Genomic DNA, 24,723 nt, shown 5'->3' with positions numbered 1-24,723 from the left:
TTTTGTTTGTGTTACCATTTACAGCTGTCAAACAAGGAATGCTTAATGACTGCAAGCATCAAATATTTCTACTCTACTCTTTGGATCCAATATTAATCTGGCTTACTTGATTTACACTCAAACTCATTAATATTCTACATCCATAGTACACAATAAGATCAACCAAAACACATCAGTTCACCATTAACTCACTGTTGTTCTTGAGAGCTAATCTGCTTTACTGGATAAAAGTTTTGACGGGAAGAGTTCAAATTCACTTTCAGTAACAAAGCTCACGGAGGCTGCAACCCTATGCACACTTTCCTTGGAGTAAAGGTAAAGTGTGCTATCGAGTTGGTGCCGACTCCTGATGACCACAGAGCCCTGTGATTGTCTTTGGTAGAATACAGCAGGGGTTTACCATCACCATCTCCCGCACAGTATGAGATGATGTCTTTTAGCACCTTCCTGTATCGCTGCTGCCCGATATGGGTGTTTCCTATATTCTGAAAAACACATCAGAGGGGATTTGAACCAACAGCCTCCTGCTCTCTAGACAGGTTGCTTCCCCGCTGCGCCATTAGGTAGCAATTTCCTTGGAGTAAGCCCCACTAAATTCAATGGGACTTATATTTCTTGAGTAAATGTGTAGAGGTTTGTGAGAGTTCACCCATAACACTCCTCAACCATAACACTCCTCAGAAGGGGTGTGGGGGGGGGGGAGAGATAATTCCAGAGACATCACCCTGTAGGGAGAGAGGTGAGATAAACTAACCAATGCAATTCTAGGTATGTTTCAGTCCCACTGATTACAGTGCGGCCTGCTCCCTAGTAAGTGTGCACTTGCACTGCAGTAGCCAAATACTCCCAATTGTCCAGAACGGGAACCGAGGCTGAGCGAGAATAAGCCGTAGCCTTAGTTGGGGGTAACACAAACACACACTCAGTGTGAACTCAGTGCTTCCAGAAATCCGACAGGGCTGGGCTCAGGCTGGAGAGAGAACCAGAGGCAGCAGCGACACCAAGAAGAGAGGATGCACTGGAGGGAGACAGCAGGAACAGACGGCCTTTAGGCCTCTCTCTCTCTCTGCCGCCTCCTCCACTGAGGAAGAAGAAAGCAGCAGCAGGCGGAACCTTCGTACGCCTGGTAAGAGGGCTACGTTTCCGACCCGAGGAGTTTCGTCGTCGTACGCGACGCTCAGGAGCGATTTGCCACGTCTGAGAGCGGCCGAGAGACCCGTCGGTGGAAGCGGAGTCGGGGGAGCCGGAGCCGCCAGGATTCCTCCGCCGCCGCCATGGTGAGAACCTGCGAGTGGGGAGGGGGCGTTGCTGGGACTCCCACCTTCTCCTCGGGATCAGCCGGGGCGGGTCTCCCAGTGGGTGGCGGTGGGGCGGAGGACCCTTTTGGCCCCTTCTTCTCCCCACACTCTCTCTCCCTGGGAATATCAGGACGTCAGAGATCCCCAACCCCATGGTGGGGGGCTTGGGCAGGAGTAACGCGAACCGTTCTCATCCCCCTTCTCCACGACCTGGCTGTGTCTCCTTCGCCCCCTCCACCATTTCACGGGTGGAAAATACCAACGCCCTTGTGTGTACTGGTTGTTACATCCCTGGAGAGCACTCCCCCCCCACACTGCTAAAGGCCTTTCTCTGCTTGTTTCATACATGTACTCTGCAAAAGCCTCTTCTGTACTAATTTTAAAAGCAAAAAAGTATTTGTTAAGAGCCCGGCTGGATCAAAACAAAAGTTCGTCTAGTCCTAACATCCTGACAGTGGACAGCCACAGCCTTCTGGGAAACTCACCCATCAGGCACGAAGACAATATTTTTCCTCCACAGTTGTCCCCTTCCCCATACAACTGTATTTAGAATCCTACTGCTTCTCAATGTGGAAGTTCTATTTAGTCAGTTACTGCTAATATCTGTTTTCTGTCAATTAGTAGTTGAAAAGGGTTTAGGCAATCTGAGGTTATGACCACCACCATATCTTGAAGTGAATTCCATAACTTAGTTATGTGTTGTGTGTAGAAGTACATAAGAACAGCCCTGCTGGATCAGGCCCAAAGCCCATCCAGTCCAGCATCCTGTTTCACACAGTGGCCCACCAGATGCCTCCGAGAAGCCCACAGGTAAGAGCATGCCCTCTCTCCTGCTCTTGCTCCCCTGCACCTGGTATTTAGAGGCATCTTGCCTCTGAGGCTGGAGGTGGCCTATAGCTACCAGACTAGTAGCCATTGATAGACCTGTCCTCCATGAATTTGTCTAAGCCCCTTTTGAAGCCATCCAGGCTAGTGGCTATTACCATATCCAGAGGCAGAGAATTCCATAGATTAATTATGCGCTGTGTGAAAAAGTATTTCCTTTTGTCGGTCCTAAATTTCCCAGCCTTCCATTTCATGGGATGACCCCTGGTTCTAGTGTTGTGAGAGAGGGAGAAAAATTTCTCTCTGTCCACTCTCTCTATTCCATGCATAATTTTATACATTTCTATCATGTCTCTCCGCTCTTTTCCAAACTAAAAAGCCCCACATGCTGTAGCCTTGCCTCATAAGGAAGGTTCTCCGGGCCCTTTGGTTGCCCAGACAACTTTATTTTGTCTGCCCTGAATTTACTGCCAATTACACTGGCCATTATTCTGCTATTAGAAAGGGTGAAAAAAACCTCTCTTTAAGCACACCATGCATATATTTATAAACCTGTTACATCCCTGCTTTAATGTCTTTCTCCCTCTAAACTCAAACAGCTAAACCCAAATGTTTTTGCCTTTCCTCTTATGGAAAGTTGCAATCCTCTGATCATTGAGGTTCATTTTCTGCACCGTTTCAGTCTATTCTACCCTTTTTTGAGGTGAGGTGCATGGGCATCCACAGGCTGTTCTGGGTGGGGAAAATATACACAATGTATTTCAGTAAAAATCAAAACACAACAGGATGTATCTAATGTTAATCCTGCTTAGAGTAGGACTGGAGTTATGACAAAGGCTGCAGTCCTATATACAGCCCACTATATCAGGCAGCAGCAATATAGGAAGATGCTAAAAGGCATCATCTCACACTGCACAGGAGGAGGCAATGGTAAACCCCTCCTGTATTCTACCAAAGAAAACCACAGGGCTCTGTGGACGCCAGGAGTCAAAATCGACTTGACAGCACACTTTACCTTTACTAATAACTTGGGAGTAAGCCCCAATGAATTCAATGTGACTTCTCAGTGAAGGGTTGCCAGATTGGCTTTTTAAAAGCCAAATTCTAGGTTACGGCCCCTATTTCACATGAGTATACCCCTCAAATCTATTTGCACTCCCAAGTACTATTATTTCAATAGGTCTCCTCTAAACAGGACTAACATGAGGTAGAACCCAAAAGATATATTACACTTGTAGACCAGTATCAATGCAGCATAACCAGTATTTAACACTAAATCAGTTTATTCAACAGAAATGCCCATTTTGAGGGGCAGAGGGAGAGTGAGTGTGTGGAAGGTCGCAAGTATATACTGTGGTACTCAGCTCATCATATTCCAAACAAACATTCCTAAGCCTGGGCTGACAGGCAGACCAATAGATATAAGAATGAATACAATCAAATTACAAAAAGAAAATAAGTTTTATAAATAAAATAATGAGATATTATTCTCATTGCCTGACAGAAATCCCTGTAGTCTTAAAATTAATTGCAGCTTAATAATTGCTAGTATTTTAATTCATACACAGTAGGAGTACAGACTGGCAACCATAAACTAAATCTCCACGTAAGGGGGATTCAGTCTTGCAAACAAGAGAACTTTTTTAGTTTTAGATAGACTGGTCTGACTCAGTAGAAGGCAGCTTCCTATATTTCATACTCACCAACCTTTCACTGACAAGACACCTTCCTCAAGGAAACACCAGAATTCCCTTACTGATAGGTCCATCCAAAATGGATTCTGTATTTGGATTGTGGAGATTTTAGCTGCTCTGTGCTTGTGGTGTAGTGTTTCCTTGATTGGTTCACCATGAGTACAGTGTTCAGTTCAGCCCACATTTGGCACCAGTAACTTAGCTGTTGCATAGTCAAATGAGCAGTAAGTTGTATTTGTGGTGATACAATCATATGGCCAAATAGTATGGGGAGGGGAACAATTCTTCTTACCTTGGTTAACCTGCTCCCCACTTTCCTCTCTCTTCTATTCTTGAAGCACTGAGAGCAATGGACCGGAGGGTGGGGGTTACAGGAGTGACTCGGAAGGATTCCCCTAAAGCCAAGCTGCTAATCAGTAAGAAAAAGCAAGCTGCTAGTTTAGATGCAAATCAAAGGGTTTTATTTGTATATACTCCTACAAATCAGAAAAAGAAGATTCTAACTGCCCCATAATCCAATATACTGTAGTGATTAGGTTGTTGAATGAGGACTGTGTCACTGGGAGATGTGGATGTGCACAGAACCAGTTCAGAGGTCCTTTATGGGCTTCTGAACTGGTTCAAAAGACCGGTGGTTCGAAGGTGGGGGGAGGACTGGGGAGGGTGCTCTTACCCCTGCCCCCGGTCGTGTTTTCCCTGTCAGCACTGTTCTCAAAAACGGTCCCGCCGGTACAGCAGCATACCTCCTTGCCATCCCGGTACGTCGCAGGCCGGAGGTGGCCACTGCAAGTGCACACGTCATGACATGCGCACAACTGAGTGCAACGTGTGCATGCACAGCAGCCCCTTCCGGCCACTTCCAGTACGGGATGGCAAGGAGGTACGCTGCCACACCAGCAGGACCATTTTTGAGAACAGTGCTGGTGGGGAAAATGTGGCGGGGCGGCGGGGAAGAGCACCCTCCCCAGTCCCGAAAGTTATCCCTCCCCCCACTTTCGAACTGGCAGTCACCAGTTCAGTGCACATCTCTATTGGGTGATCTTGGCCATTCACTATTTCTCAGCCTAGTGCCTATCTCAAAGGATTGTTGTGAGGATGAAATGGGAGGAAGCAAACTTGGGATATTGTTCAAGGAATAATAATAATAATTATTATTATTATTTTACATTTATATCCCGCTCTTCCTCTGAGGAGCCCAGAGCGGTGTACTACATACTTAGGTTCCCCCTCACAAGGTAGGTTGGGCTGAGAGAGAAGTGACTGGCTCAGAGTCACCCAGCAAGTCTCATGACTGAATGGGGATTTGAACTTGGGTCTCCCCGGTCCTAGTCCAGCACTCTAACCACTACACCATGCTGGCTCTGCTCCTGAGAAGGAGGAAGGCAGACACTCTCTCTCTCTCTCTCTCTCTCTCTCTCTCTCTCTCTCTCTCTCTCTCTCTCTCTCTCTCTCTCTCTCTCTCTCTCTCTACAGGCTGTTGTGAGGAAAATGAGATATCACCTACTTGCATCACTCTCTCACTGCTTGAGAAAGTCATGTGCAAAAATAATATACATCAGAATCTGAAAGAACTGTAGTTCTTACATTTAGACTTTGATCCCATGCCCAAGATATCTCATTGCAGTATACAAATATTCCAAAAGCCAGAAAAGTCCGAAATCCGGAACACTTCTGGTCCCAAGCAGTTCGGATAAGGGATACTCAACCTGTACTATTCATGTTTTAAAGACAGCAGGTTGTGGAAGGACAATGAAAGAAATATTTGAGGGGTGATGAGAGACTCTAGAGGTAGGGTGGGGAAGAGGAGGAAAAGGTCAAGGAAAGGGTTAACTACAGTGAGGTAGACGCCAAGGCAAAGGATAGTCGGGCGGGGGAACGACAACATTTGGAGTGGTCCAAATTATATGGCCTTTTAAGAATAATTTGCAGCATAGGGCACTTATACTGAAGTAGTGGAAAAATCAACATAAATTGCAGTTTTCTAAATCAATGTATTTGATTGAATTCAATCAAAATTCACATGGTTAAAACAGTAAGTGGGTTTTCTTAAGCCATTACAACAGGAGTATGCTTATCATTTATAGCAAATAAAAATCCACATAGTTTATAACTGTTTTTATTAACCAACTACAGCAGAATATTGTTATAACAAATAAAAACCCACATAAACTGTAAACTGTTTTTATTAAGCAACCACAACAAGAGTACTTGTTTATAACAAAAGTTTTCTTCCCAGATAGCAGCTGGGAAGCCCACAAGCAGGAGAGGGTTGTGGACTCCCCTCTCCTGCCTTACTCTCCTGCAACTTGCATGCAGTGAACAGCATATTGCCTTTGAATTAAGCATGAAAACATTCTTGTACAAGTGTGCCCATTTCACATATCAGAAATACAGACGCCAAGGTAAAAGATAGTCAGAGAGCAAAGTAACCCCCACTACAGTCACAGAGCTGAATCTCACACACAGCTGTCTGAAGGAATTCAAGACGAAGAGACTAAGCATTTCTTATTCATATCATGCTTTTCATCAACATCTTCTTGAAGTGGTTTAAGCAGCAGAGACATTAAAATCAAATTTACAAAAACATTAAGATTACTTACACATGCAGAGCAGAAAAACAAATAAAAAGCCTTAGTTGCAGAGAAAGATGGCTTTTAAAACTTTAGAAGCTTGTAACCCCGTCTTAACATGCATGGCTGCTTGATTTCCTGTATTCTGTGTGTTCCACAGTGACACTCTGTGTCCCACTCTCACCACAGCTAGGTAACCTGAAAAGCCAGCTAAGCACTCTGCACACCCTCCAGCAATCTAAACACAAAGCTCTCTGAAGGTAAATTTCAGGCCAAGAGTATGTTGATGTTTTGTTTCACAGAGAGGAAAGAGAGGAAATTTATTTTATTTATTTATTATTTCTCTGTGTAAACCACCCTGAGCCATTTTTGGAAGGGCGGTATAGAAATCGAATAAATAAATAATAATAATAATACCATGAGTCAGCCACAGCAAACAACAGGGGACAGACAGGGAGATATTTATAAACTGCTATGCAAAACAAGCTGCCTAAGCCTTAGGCAAGTTGCACATTTACACAGAGACTGGACTAGAAGAACTTCAGCCTCCTTGGGTCAGGTTTCTAGTTGCTAGGGATGTGCATGGAACTGGTCGGGGGGGGGGGGCGGCCTCGAAGGTGGGAGGGTGCTGCTTTAAGGGCGGGAGAAGGTGCATTTACCCCTCCCACCGCTCTTCCCTTGTTGGTGCTCGGTTTTTAGAAAGTCCATCGGGGCGGCAGCATACCTCCCTGCCGCCCCGTTTGCCCCCTTTACTGGAACTAACCAGATACGTGCGCTGGCGTGGGCGTGCACACGCAGGCACATCAGATACTTCCAGTTAGTTCTGGTAAAGGGGGCAAACGGGGCAGCAGGGAGGTACGCTGCTGCCCTGATGGACTTTCTAAAAATAGAGCACCGGTGGGGGAAGAGTAGTGGGAGAGGTAAGAGCACACACACCCCGCCCTTAATGCAGCACACACACCCCGCCTTCGAACCGGCGGAACCACTCACCGTTCCGTGTACATCCCTACTAGTTGCAGCTAGAGGGACAGAGAAACTTTAAAACAAGCAAACTGAGGTAGGGAGTTCTCTTGCATCCAAAATTCAGGGTGGGGGGTGGGGAGCTGCTCCCATACCCTGTGGACACCCACGGTAAAGTGATCAGAACTATCTATAGTTTTCCAAATGTGTCTGCACCATAAATGTCTAGATATAGAAGACATGTCAGGATATGAATTATCTCTAGATTAGAACTATGTCTTATTGCCGAAATGTTATGGGAGATGAGGATGCTCCCAAATCATAGCTATGAAATGTATCCAAGTTGACAAATTTGGAAGGGATGCAAGCAATAGTCTTGAAACACCATAGACTCCTTTTCTAAATATCTTAAATAGGTGGAAATTAAAGAAGGGCATTAATAGCATTAATAAAATGTTTAAAAGGCATCCCCAAAAGGCCAAGGGTTGTAATTTACAAAGGTCAAATACTAGAATACTGTGACTGCCCTGGTCAATGAGCATTGCTGGAATATATGTGTATTTTATTATATTATTTCTTTTTTACACAGTCAGACAGGTGTTATTGACTGGTTTGTTTTATCCAGACATCGAGTCCTTCCCAAGGACCTGGGATGGCTGGATTTTATCATCAATACTGTTGGTTATTATAGATATCGTCACAAAATATAGGCTGTTCCCAGTAAAGCTGCTTTTTGTAATTGGCTGATGGTGATTACTGTGGCCCCTATGGTGTTGAGGTGCTCTTCAAAGTCTTTTGGAACTGTACCCAGGGTGCCAATGACCACTGGGATTATTTTGGTCTTTTTCTGCCACAGCCTTTCAATTTCAATTTGTAGATCTTTGTATTTGGTGATTTTTTCTATTTCTTTTTCTTCTATTCTGCTATCCCCTGGTATTGCTATGTCGATTATTTTGACTTGTTTTTCTTTCTTCTCGACTACAGTTATATCTGGTGTATTGTGTGGCAGATGTTTGTCTGTTTGTAGTCGGAAGTCCCATAATATTTTTACATCTTCATTTTCTTCAACTTTTTCAATTTTATGGTCCCACCAATTTTTGGCTACAGGTAGCTTGTATTTTTTGCAGATGTTCCAGTGTATCATCCCTGCTACCTTGTCATGCCTTTGTTTGTTGTTGTTATTATTATTATTATTACATTTATATCCCGCTCTTCCTCCAAGGAGCCCAGAGCGGTGTACTACATACTTGAGTTTCTCTTTCACAACAACCCTGTGAAGTAGGTTAGGCTGAGAGAGAAGTGACTGGCCCAGAGTCACCCAGCTAGTATCATGGCTGAATGAGGATTTGAACTCGGGTATCCCTGGTCCTAGTCCAGCACTCTAACCACTACACCACGCTGGTTCACGCTGGTATGTGCTAGATAGTAGCTAATAATTGCTTTGCTTTCATCTTGCATTGCATTACCAAACAACCAGTGAAAGTGATGAGACAGGCAATCAGGTTCTTGAAATTAGAACTGTCTGGTTGTAAGTCCTTGAAGCTAGAACTATCTGAGTAGCTTGAGTGGACTGGCTTGAGAGACCTGCTTCAAATCTTTTGACTAGCCATGGATTCACTGGGCCTGGCAATAAGTAAAGATGACAGATTTCTAGGATTTCTGACCCCACAAATTTTGGCAGTGCCATCAGTAGGGGTGTACACGGAACCGTCTGGCCTGGTTCGGTTCGAGGCCGGACCGGCCTCCAACAGAACCGGGTCAGTTCGGTCCGGCCCCCATCGGAAATACACACACACCCGCGTCCGGTCCCAGACCAGTCTGCGAACTTTTTTGGAGGCCGATCACTTTTACGGAGGCCCGAAAGGGCCAAAAAGGCTATGTTTACCCGGCCACGGCACTAATGAGGAAAGCCGGCGGGGGGAGAGGGAACCCGTGCAGACCCCCTCACGGCTACAGCAAGCCCCCCGAAGGGGCTACAGGTAGTTCCTTTAACATTAAAAAAAATTTTTTTAAAGAAGTTCGCGGACCTGCCGAACTGGACCCGGTGGTCTGGTTCCAGTCCGACGGAACCGGGGGTGGGGGGGACAGTTCGGTTCGATCACGAACCCACAAACCCCCAGACCAAACCGGCGGACCAGTCTTGCACATCTCTAGCCATCAGCCAAAGCAGGGAAGCTGCCTCTTTTCAAACAGATGCAAGATTTAGCTCATGGTGTCACACTCTGCTTGCATTAATCTCCACAAGAGATTCCATAGGTTAACAGAAGTCAAGAAGCAATAGTTTGTGGGGCAAAGTCACCTGTTAATTAAATCAGCCTTGGCTATATGGACACACACTCAAATTCAGCAATCAGCTGTATGGACATGCATTCAAATGTGATCTAATAAATTCAAGCAAAAAATGATGACAATTTTATCCCTTTCTAGGATCAGAATCTATTACTAGTTTCACCATTTGTAACTATTTATTTTCCCATTAGGTGTCTGTAATTAATACCGTTGACACTTCCCATGAGGACATGATAGTAAGTATACTGTATTTTTTAAGGAATATTTTTTCCAGTAACAAGTTTCCTTTTAAGAACGTAGAATGTTTGTCCCTTACATTCACCTTAAAAGAAACAGCTGAATGCCAGCCATCCTTTCTACCTGTGAGGGGAGAGAGGGACCAGTGTAGAGCTGTGAGGCTTTTCACAGGAGTAGAGAATGGCGTGGTTGAATCTGAGAAATGAGAAACGCTCAAGATCTCACCCAGATTTGCTTTTAATTTATTTCCATTCTAGTGTTCACTAAACAGATATGTTTAAAGCTCTTATAGGGAAAGCTCTGGCTTTTAATGACACTCTTCATTTTATAAATTTGGAGCATGTTGGTAATAAAACACTTATTGTCCAGTAGGCTTTCTGGCAGCTGCTGCAATGTGTGCTGGAAGTCACTCTTTTGGAAGATATATGGAAAGAGATGTAGAGTGGGTTGGTTGGTTCGATTTTTATACCGCCTCACCCAGATGGTTCTAGGCGGTTCACAAATCTAAAAACAGATTAAAAATAAATAACTCAGTAAAAACAGTTTAAAATCATTTCTGTACTCACTACATACCAGGCTAAAAAGATAAGTTGTATAATAAGGTGGGGGAAATGAAAAGACAGAAAGCACAATTTGCCAAGAGTATCTGTGCTGAAATAAATGGGATTTTTGCAAGAACTGTGCTCTGTCACAGTTCCCATCTGTAAGGCTTGAGTGGAAGAAGTTCTTAGTGCCATGTACCTCTGGCATGAAAAGTTGTGAACAGCATTCTTGCTGCTAACTACTCAGCCACAAAGCAAGCAACAGATACTTCCTGGGCCAGTAGTGGATGGCTTGGCAGTCTTGCCCCTGCCAATCTCTTAGATTATTGTTTTTGTGCAAGTTCTGTGCTGCTGCATGCTGGCTGTACTGCACTAAAATAATATTTCTTGTTGGAACACAGAGCTATTTTGGCTATTACCAAGGGGAGTAAACATGGCCTTCCAGATCGTTCTTAAATAGTGGGAGCTCCGGTAATACGGCAGTTTCTTCCCTCTTGGGGGCTCTAGCCTCCTTTTGGCTTTCATCTGGCTGTCATCACTACAGTAACTTCTGCCATGTGGGCAGTCTGTAAACTGTGAGCTACTATTTTGGTTTAGAGTTGCCTATAGCTTCTTTCCCAGTCAAATGCCACATGATCAGTTTTAAGTAGTCACATTTTTTTCATCCTACCACACTGTGATTGCAATATTAAGGAGATGTGTTTGCTTAATAAACAATCAAGTTGTATTAAAGAAACGATAGTTGATGAAAACTTTATTTCTTCACAGCATGATGCTCAGATGGATTATTATGGCACTCGGTTGGCAACCTGCTCCTCGGACAGGACAGTGAAAATATTTGATGTAAGAAATGGAGGACAAGTTCTCATAGCTGACTTAAGAGGGTGAGTATATTAAAGACAAGATAATCTGTTGCTGCATCACTTATTATCATCTTTTTATTATAGGCACAACTACGAGCTTTACTGGTAGTTAAAAATTGATATGCTTTGTTTACATCTTTGCTGTTCAGTATACTTGAGAATGTCTTCTTTGGAAGCTATTTATCTAAATATAGATACATATTAAATATTTAGATAGATGTTATTTATCTAAATACATCTTGGAATTGATATTTTTTCTATTGGATAAAGGAGGTTTAAACATTATCAATGCGTTTGTAACTGTTTAAATCTTTCATTCCCATTGTGAAGGGGCACTTGTGTGAATGTCTGCAAATTTAGCATATAGTGTGAATGAGGATTTATGTGATCAGAGAAGGGGAATCTCTTTGTATAGCCTCATTGGGATAGCAGTTGGGCAGAAGAAGGCGTGAAGACAGCAGTGAGGGGAAATTAAGGCAATGAGCTGAGTAGGCACAGCCAGGTACAACCCTTGGTTGAAACCCATTGATATTTTTGTGATGCGTATCAGTAGCTTGAAATACTTGCATGATGCAGAATGGCTGCAAATCCTCTGAATGTGTCATAACCAAGAAAGGAAGTTCTTGACTTAGCAGTACCTCTTTGTATTGCTTACTACTGTTTGTAGACATGAAGGGCCTGTGTGGCAAGTTGGCTGGGCACATCCCATGTACGGAAACATCTTGGCCTCCTGTTCCTATGACAGGAAGGTGATTATCTGGAAAGAAGAAAATGGTACCTGGGAAAAGACATATGAATACACCGGACACGATTCATCAGGTATGGATGTCCCATGCCTAGTTAGTTGGGAAGAGAAGAGCAATAGTTCTATGTAGGCTTCACTTGTAATTTGCATAAGTCCGTTGAAGACTTGTGCAGTATTACTGCTCACAGAGATCTTTTGTCTTTATTCATTGACCTGGCATTACTGGGTTTCTGTTGCATGATTTAATGCAATGCCAAAGTGCTTCTTTGTACAAAAGGAACTCTGCTGGTTTTAGCTTCTTCCTACAGCCTCCTACACAGCATTGATTATTGCTCTGGAAGCCCAGGCCCCAAGACCCCAGAATGGTTTTCAGGGCTATGGGGGTTGCTCTTGGATGAGTGGTATATATGTGTGGAAGGCAGCATATGGCTCTTTGGACTCTGGCTGTCATTTATTATTACACATGTGTGTGTCTCTTTGTACTATGATATATTCAGCTGGTTCAAGTGTAATGCTACTGACCCTCTAAACTATGGTTTTGAGGACCGGAAGTGTGCTTTGTGCTCATGCACTCCCTCCTCTCTTTGTGTACCGTGCTTTCCTCCCTTATTTCTGGGTTAGTGGCACACCATAGTTTATCAATATATCCAAACTAGGCAAACCATAGTTGCCTGCAAACCAAAATTGAAAACCACTGTTTGAATTATTTCCAGTTCTGGTTTGGGGACAAACTATGCCATATTTACCTGAATAGTCGGCGACTCTGAATATAACACGCTGCCTTAAAAGAAAAGGTGCAGAAGAGAGCAACCAAGATGATGAGGAACCTAGAGCACATTCCTTATGAGACAAGGCTACACCTGGGGCTTTTTAGTTTAGAAAAAAGACGACTGCGGGGAGAAATGATAGAGATCTATAAAATCATGCATTGGTATAGAGAAAGTGGATAGAGAGAAATTTGTCTCTCTCACACAACACTAGAACCAGGGGTCATCCCATGAAATTGTTTGCCAAGAAATTTAGGTCTAACAAACGGAAGTACTTTTTCACACAATGCATAATCAGCTTGTGGAATTCTCTGCCACGAGATGTGGTGTTGGCTACGGATGTGCATGGAACCAGTTCAGAGGCCCCTTATAGGCTCTGAACTGGTTCAAAGAACTGGCGGTTCCACTGGTTTGATGGTTGGGGGGTGTCCAACTTTAAGAGTGGAGGAGGGTGCACTTACCCCTCCCGCCACTTTTCCACTGCTGGTGTCCGTTTTAGTCAAATCCCATCAGGGTGGCAGCGTAGCTTTCTGTTGCCCCCGTTGTCCAGATATGACCGGAAGTATCTGATGTGCCTGTGTGGGCAGTTTCCAGTGGCATCTGGTGGGCCACTGTATGAAACAGAATGCTGAACTAGATGGGCCTTGGGCCTGATCCAGCAGGGCTGTTCTTATGTAAGATAGAAGTTAAATTGGGGGGGGGGGGCATGTACACACACACACATACGCACACATCCAAAAGGACTCTGAATCTAAGATGACCCCCGCTCCCATATTTAACAGGCAAGAACTAGGAAAAAGCCCTCATCCTAGATTCAGGTAAATACAGTAGTTGCAATGGTAAACTATGGTTTTGCACACACTCCACTTTTGGATCAGCAAGATACTGCACAATATATAAGCCAGTGATATCACAGTAATTGGCTGTGTTGGACTTAGATTAAAGAGACTTGGATTCAAATCCCCACTCAGCCATGAAACTCACTAAGTGACCTTGGACCAGTCATCATCTCTCAGCTTAACCTTCTCACAGGGTTGTTTTAAGGGTAAAATGGGAGGGTCCCTGTAGCCCTCCTTGGAGGAAGGGTAGAATAAGAAACATATACATCATAAATCTGTGTTAGTACTAACTTTATTCTTAATACTTGGTAGTCTTTTTTAAAAGACTTGCAGCCATCAGGCAGCTTAGCATGAGAGGCTTCTATATCACTTGACAAGCATAGGATGGTACTGTGACTGTGTCCGTCCCAACTAACATATTTGTAAGAGCAGAGCATACATGCTTTCCCCTTGATTTCTGACATTTTTAACAATCCAGTGAATGTCCATGTTTTCTGGCAGTGAATTCTGTGTGCTGGGCCCCCCAAGACTATGGATTGATCCTGGCATGTGGTAGCTCTGATGGGGCCATCTCGCTATTGAGCTACACTGGTGATGGACAGTGGGAAGTCAAAAAAATCAGCAATGCACACACAGTGAGTATGTAGACACTGACTGACATACTGCACAGTGTAATGTGAGCAGTTCTGAACAGCCTGCACGACTGCGGGTGTTTAAAACAATGCCCACAGTGTTGCAGAACAGGGCTGGTGTGCAGTGACTTAACATTGTGTGCTTGCCCTTCCAAAGCGCGATGGCCATATAGCTGCACAGCTGCAAGTGCGCAATGGTCAGTAGCAGTGCACCAGCCCTGTTCTGCAGCACTGCAGGCGTTTTAGATGCCTATAGCAGCATGGATGGTTCAGAACAACCCGTGTTACACTGTGCAGAATGTCAGCCACTTTATTGTCAAAAGTTAGTTTTACTACCCTAAAATAATGAGGTGAGATTAAGACAGAAGACAGTGAGGGTGTCACAATGTAGTTTTGGAGTACAAAATTTCCAAGGATGAAACATGATAACTGGTGTGTTTAAAAGTGAAAGGGCTGAGATTGCAGTTCTAGTGCCCATGCTTCTTAAGCAGAAAGTCCCACATTCAATCCCTGGCACTTCCACTTAAGGGGCCTCGGGTAACAGAAGCAGGAAAGACCTCTACCTGGTACCTTAAAAAGCTGCTGCCAGTCAGAGTAGACAGTAGTGGTCTAGATGTCTTAATCAGTTTGACAATGTAAAACAATTGCTTATGTCTATAAAAATTGCATGGGAAATTTTAGCTTTGTTAACATAAAATCATAATTTTGCTCAAGTTATTTTCCTGCTTGCAAATGCTACCTGAGTTCAAGCCTGACAGAGTTCAAGAAGACAGAGGATAGCTGTACTGTACTTATAATCGACAGCACACGACAGGGCATAATTCAAAGGTATTTGCATCTGTATCATAAATTTAGGAAACTGAGTGGTTGGTACTGTGGCCAGCTCTGCACTGTTGTGTTTGACATTATACTTTTCAGAATAATGAGAGAGAGAGAATATTAATTATGCTATCTCAGCAAACATTGATATAGGCTCATAGGAATGACATTTTGATGCTTGCTTTGGATGTAATAAGATGTAAATTTGTCATCTTGTCTAGATTGGCTGCAATGCTGTTAGCTGGGCCCCTGCTGTTGTACCAGGAAGCCTAATAGACCAGCCCTCCAGCCAAAAACCAAACTATATTAAACGTTTTGCATCCGGTGGCTGTGACAACCTTATCAAGATTTGGAAGTAAGTTGTCTTGCAAGACTGTCCTGTAAAGCAGATGAAGACCTTATTTTGTTTATCCCTTTCTCAACCTTCCTCTGGCCCAAATTATAAGATATTTAAAAACCTTTCTGATTTCTCTCCAGCTTTGATTTTATTCTCTCCATATTATTATATGCTGCATTCTGTTGTAGTGCTACAGTGGTTTATCACTCAGATCCCAACTTAGGAAAGCTGTGTATAGCATGGCTCTCTATCTTGTGTTTTGAATAACAGTTCCTTCTGTAAAAGTACCTGGAGGGGTGTTGCCAAGATAGCAACAAGCTAGCAGCACAATTCATGAGTCCCTACCTTAAAATTGGACTTATCCTCATTGGAACTGAAATTCTCAAACTTAAGCTACATAAATCTTAACCATGACAAGTAAAGTCCAATGGTCACACCAAATGGCTGGCCATTGCACTCTCTGAAGAATCATCTGAGCTGATCACACCAAAAAAAAAAACCAACGCTGAAAGACATCTCATTCTGACTCTGTGGCTCTGTGCATTCAACCTACTGCTCCTCAAGACGTCCAGTGTCAACTTCTGCACAGAGCCATGGTAATGTAACCACAAACTGACACTCAAAAGACCAGCAGAAGGTCTCCCTCCTGACCTGGAATGTGGCAGGTTGGCACACCAGCTGCAGGGGGTGTCTCCTTTATAGACCTCACCTCTGGCTATGATGTCATAATGGTGCACAAAACCTGGACATCCAAGGACCTCACACTCAACGGCTTCAGCTCATAGTCATTGGGGGCAGAAGCCAGTGCAGGAAGGGACAGACCTAAAGGTGGCCTGGGAGTATTAGTCTCTACTACCCTGTGTGCAATGTCAGTAAGACTCTCCTCATTTAAGCAACATGCTATGGCTGTAGCAATCCACTTCAGACTCTGTATTATTTTATTTGTTTGTTTATTTCAATTGTTTGTTTGTTTCAAAGTGGCTCAGGGCAGTTTACATCAAAATCAAATACACATAACAATTTAAATAAACATTTAAACCAGATTAAAACTCATTAAAATCAAAATTATATATTAAAAGCCCGGCTAATAAAATGGGTCTTTAAGGCTCTCCTGAAATTCCAACAAAGATAATCCTCTTATATTGACAGGGAGCACGTTTTACAACCTAGGGGGGGCAACTGAAAAGGCCCAATCCCAGGATGCCAGCAGCTGAACTGGTGGCACCCAAAGACAGACCCCTCCTGATTATCTTAATGAACATTGGGGATCTTGTAGAAAAAAGCACTCTCTTGGGTAGCAGTTCAGGGCTTTAAACTCTATACTTTGTCAGGAAACACATTGGCAGCTAGTTCAACTTTATGAACAGGATACCCGAGAGACCAATCTGGTTGCCGCATTTTGGACTAACTGAGGTTTCTGAACTACATACAAATGCAGCCCTACATAGAGCACATTGCAGTCTACATTGTAACCCAACCTGGGCTACACATTATAGTCCTGCATAGAGAACATTGTAATCCAACCTGGAGGTTACCTGCTGGTATGCCACCATTTTCAGGTCATTCTCCTGAAGAAACAGGTGGAGTTGTGGAATCATTTGCAGCTGGTAAAAGGTGCTACTGACCACAACCTCAACCTGAGGCACCAGGGTGAGACCTCAACCTGAGGCACCAGGGTAAGGTTCTTTCTCGGGCATTATATCATCATCTAGAACAGGAAGTTCTATCCAGTCTTGCAGATTACAACCCCCAACAATGAGATGTACAAAAACCTTTGTACAAAAGGTTTATATGTACAAAAACTTTTGCATGTAATTGAATAGGCTTGTTGGTACAGCACTTTGTGGTATTCTTCAATTTGTATCTTGGGCAGAAGATGAGTGTGATGCTAATTTGAAAGAGTAGTTGAATTACAATCCCAGATTTATTCTGAGTTTGCTTACTTTGTAAAGAGGATCACTTCTATGATCAAATGCCAACAAATTTCAGTGTGGGAAATGGTGGTGGGAAGATGTTTTGTTTTGCCTTGCCTCAATTTGCATCCTATTTTCTTTCAGAGAAGAAGATGGCCAGTGGAAAGAAGAACGGAAACTCGAAGCTCACAGTGACTGGGTCAGAGACGTAGCGTGGGCTCCCTCTATAGGTTTGCCGACAAGTACTATTGCCAGCTGCTCACAGGTAAAGTTCAAGCCTGTTAAGATCAATCTAAGTAGTGCAACTATTTTCATCATATTTAACCAATCCAAACCAAGATATGGAGATCAGATCTCCTGAGACTGGCACCCTGTACTTAAAACACATGTATTTGGAAGGCAATTCCATTTATTTGTAATTTATTTTAAGATTTGTCTTTAAATATCTTAGCTGCCTTCATGGTCCCTTAAGTGGGATGCTAGAGAGATGAAAAAGATCATTCACATGGCCTGGCCTGGCCTGGTCAGGGAACGTTGGAGCCATATGACCCATGTTGCTCTGGGGCTTAGCAGTGCCTTGTGTCCAAGTGCTGGTCAGCTCGGAGAACAGGGCAGGAGTGGGAGAAAAACAGACTGTGGTCTCCCACATCCCACAATGCACAGAGTATTCCACCTCAGCCGGATACTCTTGCTGCCCAGCTCTGTGTGTGCTTGCGCTGCTTGCAGCCTGAGCACAAATACGACCAGGAACCCAGGGAGAAAGGCATGGTTACACCCTTCTACCTGGGTAGAAACCTTAGGATACCCGGCAGGGGTAGCACCAGGATCAGCCTCGATCCTGATGGTCCACACGACCAGCCATACCCAGGTCATGTGAATAACCTTAAAATGTTTTATATAAAATAACATATTAAAAGTTATATATCCTGCTGAATCTTTAAAAGTCATCATTTAAAGCCTGCAGTTGCTGACCAGTTGCTACATATGTTCTGAACAGTTTGGTTTGGGTAGTGCTGCACTTTTGACCAAGTGCCATTTCAGATATACAGAAATGCCTTGTTGTACAGCCTTTTGGGCTGTTCCATTTCAAACTGTGGATTGGGGTGGGGGGCAACATGCTTGGATGCTCCTCCATGTAAAAAATCTTCCTGCATGTGGAAAGCCAGCCCGTTTGTTTGTTTATTATTATTTATTTATTCAGTTTATATACTGCCCTTGCAAAAATGGGTCAGTGCAGTTTACAACAAAATAAAAACAATTAAAACCAGTTAACAATTAAAATCAAAACTATAAAAACAGAATAAAACCAATTAAACATGCAAACAGATTAAAAATCCTGAAAAACCAGGGCAAACATTTAAAACAGTTTACAACAATTTAAAAATCCTGGAAGGTCAGGACAAACAAATAGGTTTTAAGGACTCCCCTGAAAGACAATAATGAACTAAAATTACGGATTTCTGCCAGGAGTGCATTCCACAGACCAGGAGCAGCTACAGAGAAGGCCCGCCTCTGAGTCGCCACCGGACAAACCTGTGGTAACTGGAGACGGACCTTCTCAGATGTCCTTAACATGTGATGGGGATCATGCAGAAGAAGGCGCTCTCTAATATAACTTGGACCTAAGCCGTTCAGGGATTTCAAGGTAATAACCAGCACTTTTAATTTTGCCCAGAAACATATTGACCTGTGTAACTGCTTCAAGACAGGCGTAATATGGTCTCTCCAGGTTGCCCCAGAGACAAATCTGGCTGCTGCATTTTGAACTAACTGAAGTTTCTGAACTACGTACAAAGGCAGCCCCACGTGGAGCACATTGCAATAGTCAAGCCGGGAGGTTACCAGCTGATGCACCACTGTTTTGAGGTCATCCTCTTCAAGGAATGGACGCAGCTGTCGAATCAGCCGAAGCTGATAGAAAGCACTCCTGGCCATGGCCTCCACCTGAGATACCAGGGTGAGGACTGGGTCCAGGAGTACTCCCAAGCTGCGCACCTGCTCCTTCTGGGGGAGTGTAACCCCATCCAGCACAGGAAGATCTAACTCACCCCTCAGATTCTGAGCCCCCACAATGAGCACCTCCGTCTTGCTTGGATTCAGCTTCAATTTGTTATCCCTCATCCAGCCCATTATTGCCTGTAGGCAGGCATTAGAGTATGAGTGCCATTTCCTGAAAATGAAAAGGAGAAGTAATTTGGGTGTCATCTGCATACTGATAACACCCAGCACCAAACCTCCTGATGACCTCACCCAGAGGTTTCATGTAGATGTTAAAAAGCATTGGTGACAGAATGGAGCCCTGGGGGACTCCATAGAACAGCTCCTGTTGTGAGGAGCAACTGTCACCAAGCTCCACCATCTGGAATCTACCTGAGAGATAGGGGCGGAACCACTGCAAAGCAGTGCTCCTATCCCCAACTCCCCCAGGCGATCCAGAAGGATACCATGGTCGATGGTATCGAACGCCGCCAAGAGATCCAGAAGAACCAGCAGAGTCACACTCCCTCTGTCGATTCCCCAGTAAAGGTCATCCATCAGACCCACCAAGGCTGTCTCAACCCCGTAGCCAGCTCTAAAGCCAGTTTGAAATGGGTCTAGATAATCAGTTTCCTCCAAAACTGCCTGGAGCTGGTCGGACGCCACCCTCCGGAAACCATCCTCTCAATCACGTTGCCCAACCAAGGGAGTTTGGAGATTGGTCTATAACTATCCATCACTAAGTGGTCCAGGGAAGGCTTCTTAAGGATCGGTCTAACCATTGCGTCCTTCAGGCAAGGAGGCACCCTACCCTCCCTCAGCGATGCATTTATGATATTAACTAGGCCGCCTCCAACAATCTCCCTAGAGATAGAAGCAGCCAAGTCGGACAAGGATCCAGAGAAAAAGTGGTAGGCCGCCACGCCCCAAGCAGCTTGTCCACATCCTCAGGAGTCACAGATTGAAACTGATCTAACCTAATACTGCAAGAAGGATTGCTGGACACCTCCTCCATAGACCTTGCAGAAATAGTGGAGTCCAAGTCGACCTGAATACAGGAGATCTTGTCCACAAAGCACCCATTAAAAGTGTTACAGCGGAACAATCCCGGGGACTGATTTGAAGTAGAAGGAGCAGACCTCACAACCTGAGATAGCTCTGCTGAGCGTGAACCTGCAGCCGCAATGCGCGCAGACCAAAATCTCTTTCACTCCGCACAGTGCCACCACATAAGTCTTCAAATGGGCCACATGCTGCTTCCTGTCAGATTCGAACTGCGTTCTCCTCCACTTGCATTCTAGTCACCTACCCAACTGCTTCAGCCCCTGCAACTCCTCAGTATAACAAGGGGCCATTTTTTAAGCAGGTTGGAAGGGATGTTTAGGAGCAATCATGTCTACTGCCCTGATGAGTTCCCTGTTCCAGGTTTCCACCAGGGCATCGACAGAATCACTGGCCACACCAACATCAAAATCCTCCAAGGCCTTTTGAAATCCTACTGGGTCCAGCAGCCTTTTTGGATGGACCATCCTAATAGTTCCACCACTGCAGGGGTGGACTGTGGCTGTGAAACCAGCCTTAACCAGGTAGTGTTCCGTCCATGACAATGGGGAAACCACTGGATACCCCACCCACAGAACAGCCCCACCCGATCAGAACGAAAGACCAAATCAAGTGCGTGACCAGCAACATGAGTTGGTTCAGAAACTAATTTGGATAGGCCCATAGTTGTCATGGCCACTATGAGCTCCTGAGCTGCACCAGACAAGCCAGCTTCAGAGTGGATGTTGAAGTCCCCCAGCACCAAAAGTCTAAGAGACTCCAACACCAACTCCATGACCAGCTCCGTCAGCTCAGGGACTCAATTGGGCAGTGGGGTGGATGGTACGACAACAGAATCCCCAATCTATCCCTAGTTCCCAGCCTCAAAAATATGCACTCAGTATAAGTCAACTGTCTCACGGGGCCCTGGTAAGAGAGATGGTATTCTTATGCACCGCAGCCACTCCACACACACCCCGCCCACTTCCCCCAGCCTGCTCCACGACAGAATAACCTGGAGGGAGAAGCTGAGCCCATACTGGTACACTTGCCTCCCCCACCAGGTCTCCGTTATACATACCAGGTCAGGTCCCTCACCCTCAATCAAATCATGGACAATTTCGGTCTTATTCTGAACTGACCTGGCATTGCAGAGGAGCAAGGCCAGACTCTGTGGGTAGTTGGAGCTGCTCCCCGAGGCTGAAGAGTTGACAGAGCAGTTGGAAGTGGAAACAGTTACTAAATTGCTGATTTCTCTTCCCTTGTAATGGACAGCTGCTCTGCCAGCGCCAATTCTTCTGTTCCCCACCACTACAGTAATAGCTGCCCCAGAACTTCTGGGTGCAGTCCCAGCACCATCTCACTCAAGAGAACCCAAACAAATACCTGCAGAAAGGCCTGACACAACCCAACCTGTTTAGGGAGAAGTATATAGCTTACCCTTGTCTCTGACATACTAGCATTCACATTCAGGAGTTTTTAGTGTTGTGGAGAGATCAGCTAAGTAAACCCCCAGATAACTACAGTCTGAAGTGGACTGGTCTGGTCCAGGAAGAACTATACAAATGGTCTGGCTTCAAACTAATCTGTTAGAAGCCCATGCAATATGCTTACAGATTGGCAACTGTAGGATTTGAATGATGCTTTGAGTTGCCTCCATGTGTCTTGGGGATTGTGCTAGCAGCAGTTCTGAGTTCTGATTATAGGATTTCCTTGATATGGAGACAGTGACATCATGCTCTTGCCAGGCATATTGTGTGTGTGAGTTTGCCACTGAGCTTACTGTCTTATTTGTTTTTATCTTAGGATGGCAGAGTGTATATCTGGACATGTGATGATGCCTCTGGCAACTCATGGACAGCAAACTTGCTACACAAGTTCAGTGATGTAGTCTGGCATGTTAGTTGGTCAATCACTGCAAATATTCTTGCTGTGTCTGGAGGAGACAATAAAGTGAGTGAGCAGCTTAAATCTTACCTTCATCTTGTCGGGCAGGTTTTCAGGAGTCATGTTGATAGATTGGACGGACTACTGACTAGATATTTTGCTTATGAGTTCCAAATGTTCCAGCTGAACCAAATTCACTTGCAGTAATGGAACACTTCGCTGGTAAGAAGTCCAGGGTACAATTAATGAGGTGGCTGTCTCCCATGAAAGTGCTGGGCTGTTTCCTATCACTGGAGTTTGTGGTGGGGTTTTTTAATGAAATGCCTTAAAGCCACTGTAGGGGCTGGAGGATTATTGTAAGTTATTCAGTATAAGAACATTCCAGTAGTTAAAAATACAATCTATTTTGTAGAGTTCTGAGTTATGTGTACCTATCCAGAGCTTTTCTAAGTTTTATAAACAGCCATCACATGTCCCCTCATCTCTTTTTCCAAATTAGTTTAGTCCTGAGTTAGTCCTGATTAGCTTAGTTAGTCCTGAATGGAGTATAGGAACATTTTATTGTGAAACAGTGTAAACAGTCCTGTGCTATCCTGTACCCAGTTTGAGATTAAGTTTGTTTGACTTATTATTTATTTAATGCATTTGTATACCACCTACTACAAAAGTCTCAAGGTGGTTAAACAAGTAAAAGCAGCTAAAATTTTAAAGCAAAGATCAAAACATATACAACATTCATTTAAAAACCATTTAAAACTATGAGACAGTAAACCAATCCATTGAATATGTTGTAATCTTTGTACTGACATTAGTGGTATTGGTTTTCCTTGTAAAACAGCAGAAGAACATCATATGAGCCTGTCTGGTTTGAATTAAATTGAACTATCTGAAAAGCTGTTAAGCTACAAGAAAAATACCGTGCTTATTGAAGAACAGCTGCTTCAGATACAGAATGGCTGGTAGCTGGAGGATTCAGAAATATTAAAGAAAATGTTTCAGGATGAAATATAATGCTATGTACAGTTGACTCTAAAAGGAAGAAACCTGACCCACACTAAACACATTCTATCCCCCCACCCACTTTTTTCAGGTAACGTTATGGAAAGAATCTGTGGATGGACAGTGGGCATGCATCAGCGATGTCAATAAGGGCCAAGGAGCCGTATCTGCTATTACAGAAGGGCAGCAGAATGAACAGTGACAAATGGGTTTATAGCGGACTAGAATTATCAGTGCAAGAAAATAGATATGATTTTGTATTACTTTTCTTATTAAACCAGATCTCTCAAATCTTAAGCAAAAATGTAATTTCTGATTAACATCCTGTAACTACTTTTGTCAAAATGATACACCATAGCATTGATCTTTAGCCTTGACATTTTGTAAGTTTTAAAGGCAAACTACAGCAGAAGGTATTCAGTATATTGTTTGTTATATATTTTTAAATACCAGTTTACATTCTGAATAATTTTACTGGAAAACATTGAAGGTTTCTCTATGAATTCCTTTCCATTAAGAGGTTATGTTTCTGTCAGTTTATACTCTCCTTCAGAATGACTCATTTTGTTGACTGCAGTGTTCATCAGAAATCCAATAACGTTGGAGAGCTTCAGAAAACAACTTGAGCATAAGAGGGAGAGATGTGAGCTGTCATTTATCTGTGGAAGAAGAGCCAGAAATGCAAAGTTCTTTGTCTTACAGTTTGCCTTCTTATTTATGATTGACAATATTTAAAAACCTGATCTCCATTATACTACAAAGTGAAGTTACATCAGACCATTTTTGTGTCCTGAATTTGGCTTAAAAGAAAACTGAATAAAGACTTATTCAAATGTTTGGAAAGGAGGATGATCTTTACAGTGGTTCTTTTTGTAAGTTTTCATTAAGTGTGTTGAAAGAAGGCTGCTTCCTTAACTGCCTGGCCCAAAGCCTGTTCTTCCTCTAGCCTATTGTGTCGTCCTTGGCTAGATTCGCCTGGCAGAAGGGATGCTGGGAGTTGTAGTTGTCAGCTTCTGAGAATCCCTGTTACAGGGAATACTGGCGCTGAGAAGTCTGAACTTGATTGTTCATGTACCTCAGCAGCTGAGAGCTTGAGTTGTGAGCAGAGAAGTTGTTGTGCCGTTGAGTCGGTGTCGACTCCTGGTGACCACAGAGCCCTGTGGTTGTCTTTGGTAGAATACAGGAGGGGTTTCCCATTGCTTCCTCCCGTGCAGTATGGCATGCCTTTCAGCATCTTCCTATATCGCTGCTGCCCACCCAATATAGGTGTTTCCCATAGTCTGGAAAACATACCAGCAAGGTTTCAAACCAGCAACCTCCTGCTCCCTAGGCATGTTACTTCCCCACTGCTCCATTAGGTGGCTAAGCAGAGAAGTGCCTGGTTCAAATTCCATCTCAACCATGAACTTGATAGGTAATCTAGGCAACTACAATATGAGGTTAATTATATTGGATATCCTGGCTGACATCCAACTACTGAAAACGCTTG

The 24,723-nt window shown here is 43.9% G+C and overlaps 2 protein-coding genes and 1 long non-coding RNA gene across 3 annotated transcripts in view; 1 reads left to right on the top strand and 2 right to left on the bottom strand.

Annotated features, from left to right (window-relative positions):
* Positions 1-667, bottom strand: part of LOC128343255 (cullin-associated NEDD8-dissociated protein 1-like) — a 41,758-nt gene extending 41,091 nt beyond the window's left edge. Inside the window, exon 1 of the mRNA XM_053292015.1 lies at positions 193-667. The gene's annotated coding sequence lies outside the window, so the exon portion shown is untranslated. The remainder of the gene's footprint in view (positions 1-192) is intronic.
* Positions 668-855: 188 nt separating this feature from the next.
* Positions 856-24,080, top strand: SEC13 (SEC13 homolog, nuclear pore and COPII coat complex component). The gene is made up of 9 exons (XM_053292016.1): positions 856-1,277; positions 9,828-9,872; positions 11,184-11,299; positions 11,946-12,097; positions 14,131-14,264; positions 15,302-15,435; positions 17,475-17,595; positions 22,155-22,301; positions 23,326-24,080. The coding sequence occupies exons 1-9, from the start codon at positions 1,275-1,277 to the stop codon at positions 23,434-23,436; spliced, it is 963 nt and encodes a 320-aa protein (XP_053147991.1). The 5' UTR covers positions 856-1,274; the 3' UTR covers positions 23,437-24,080.
* On the bottom strand, positions 10,100-16,073 carry LOC128343258 (uncharacterized). The gene is made up of 2 exons (XR_008315417.1): positions 15,763-16,073; positions 10,100-10,377 (listed from the first exon to the last, which is right to left on the bottom strand). It is a non-coding gene; the product is annotated as an uncharacterized LOC128343258 (long non-coding RNA).
* Positions 24,081-24,723: the final 643 nt, after the last annotated feature.

This window comes from Hemicordylus capensis, chromosome 2 (assembly GCF_027244095.1).
Source record: "Hemicordylus capensis ecotype Gifberg chromosome 2, rHemCap1.1.pri, whole genome shotgun sequence".
Classification (NCBI taxonomy): Eukaryota; Metazoa; Chordata; class Lepidosauria; order Squamata; family Cordylidae; genus Hemicordylus; species Hemicordylus capensis.
Note: the sequence above shows the minus strand (reverse complement) of the source record. Positions and strands in the feature narration are given on the sequence as shown.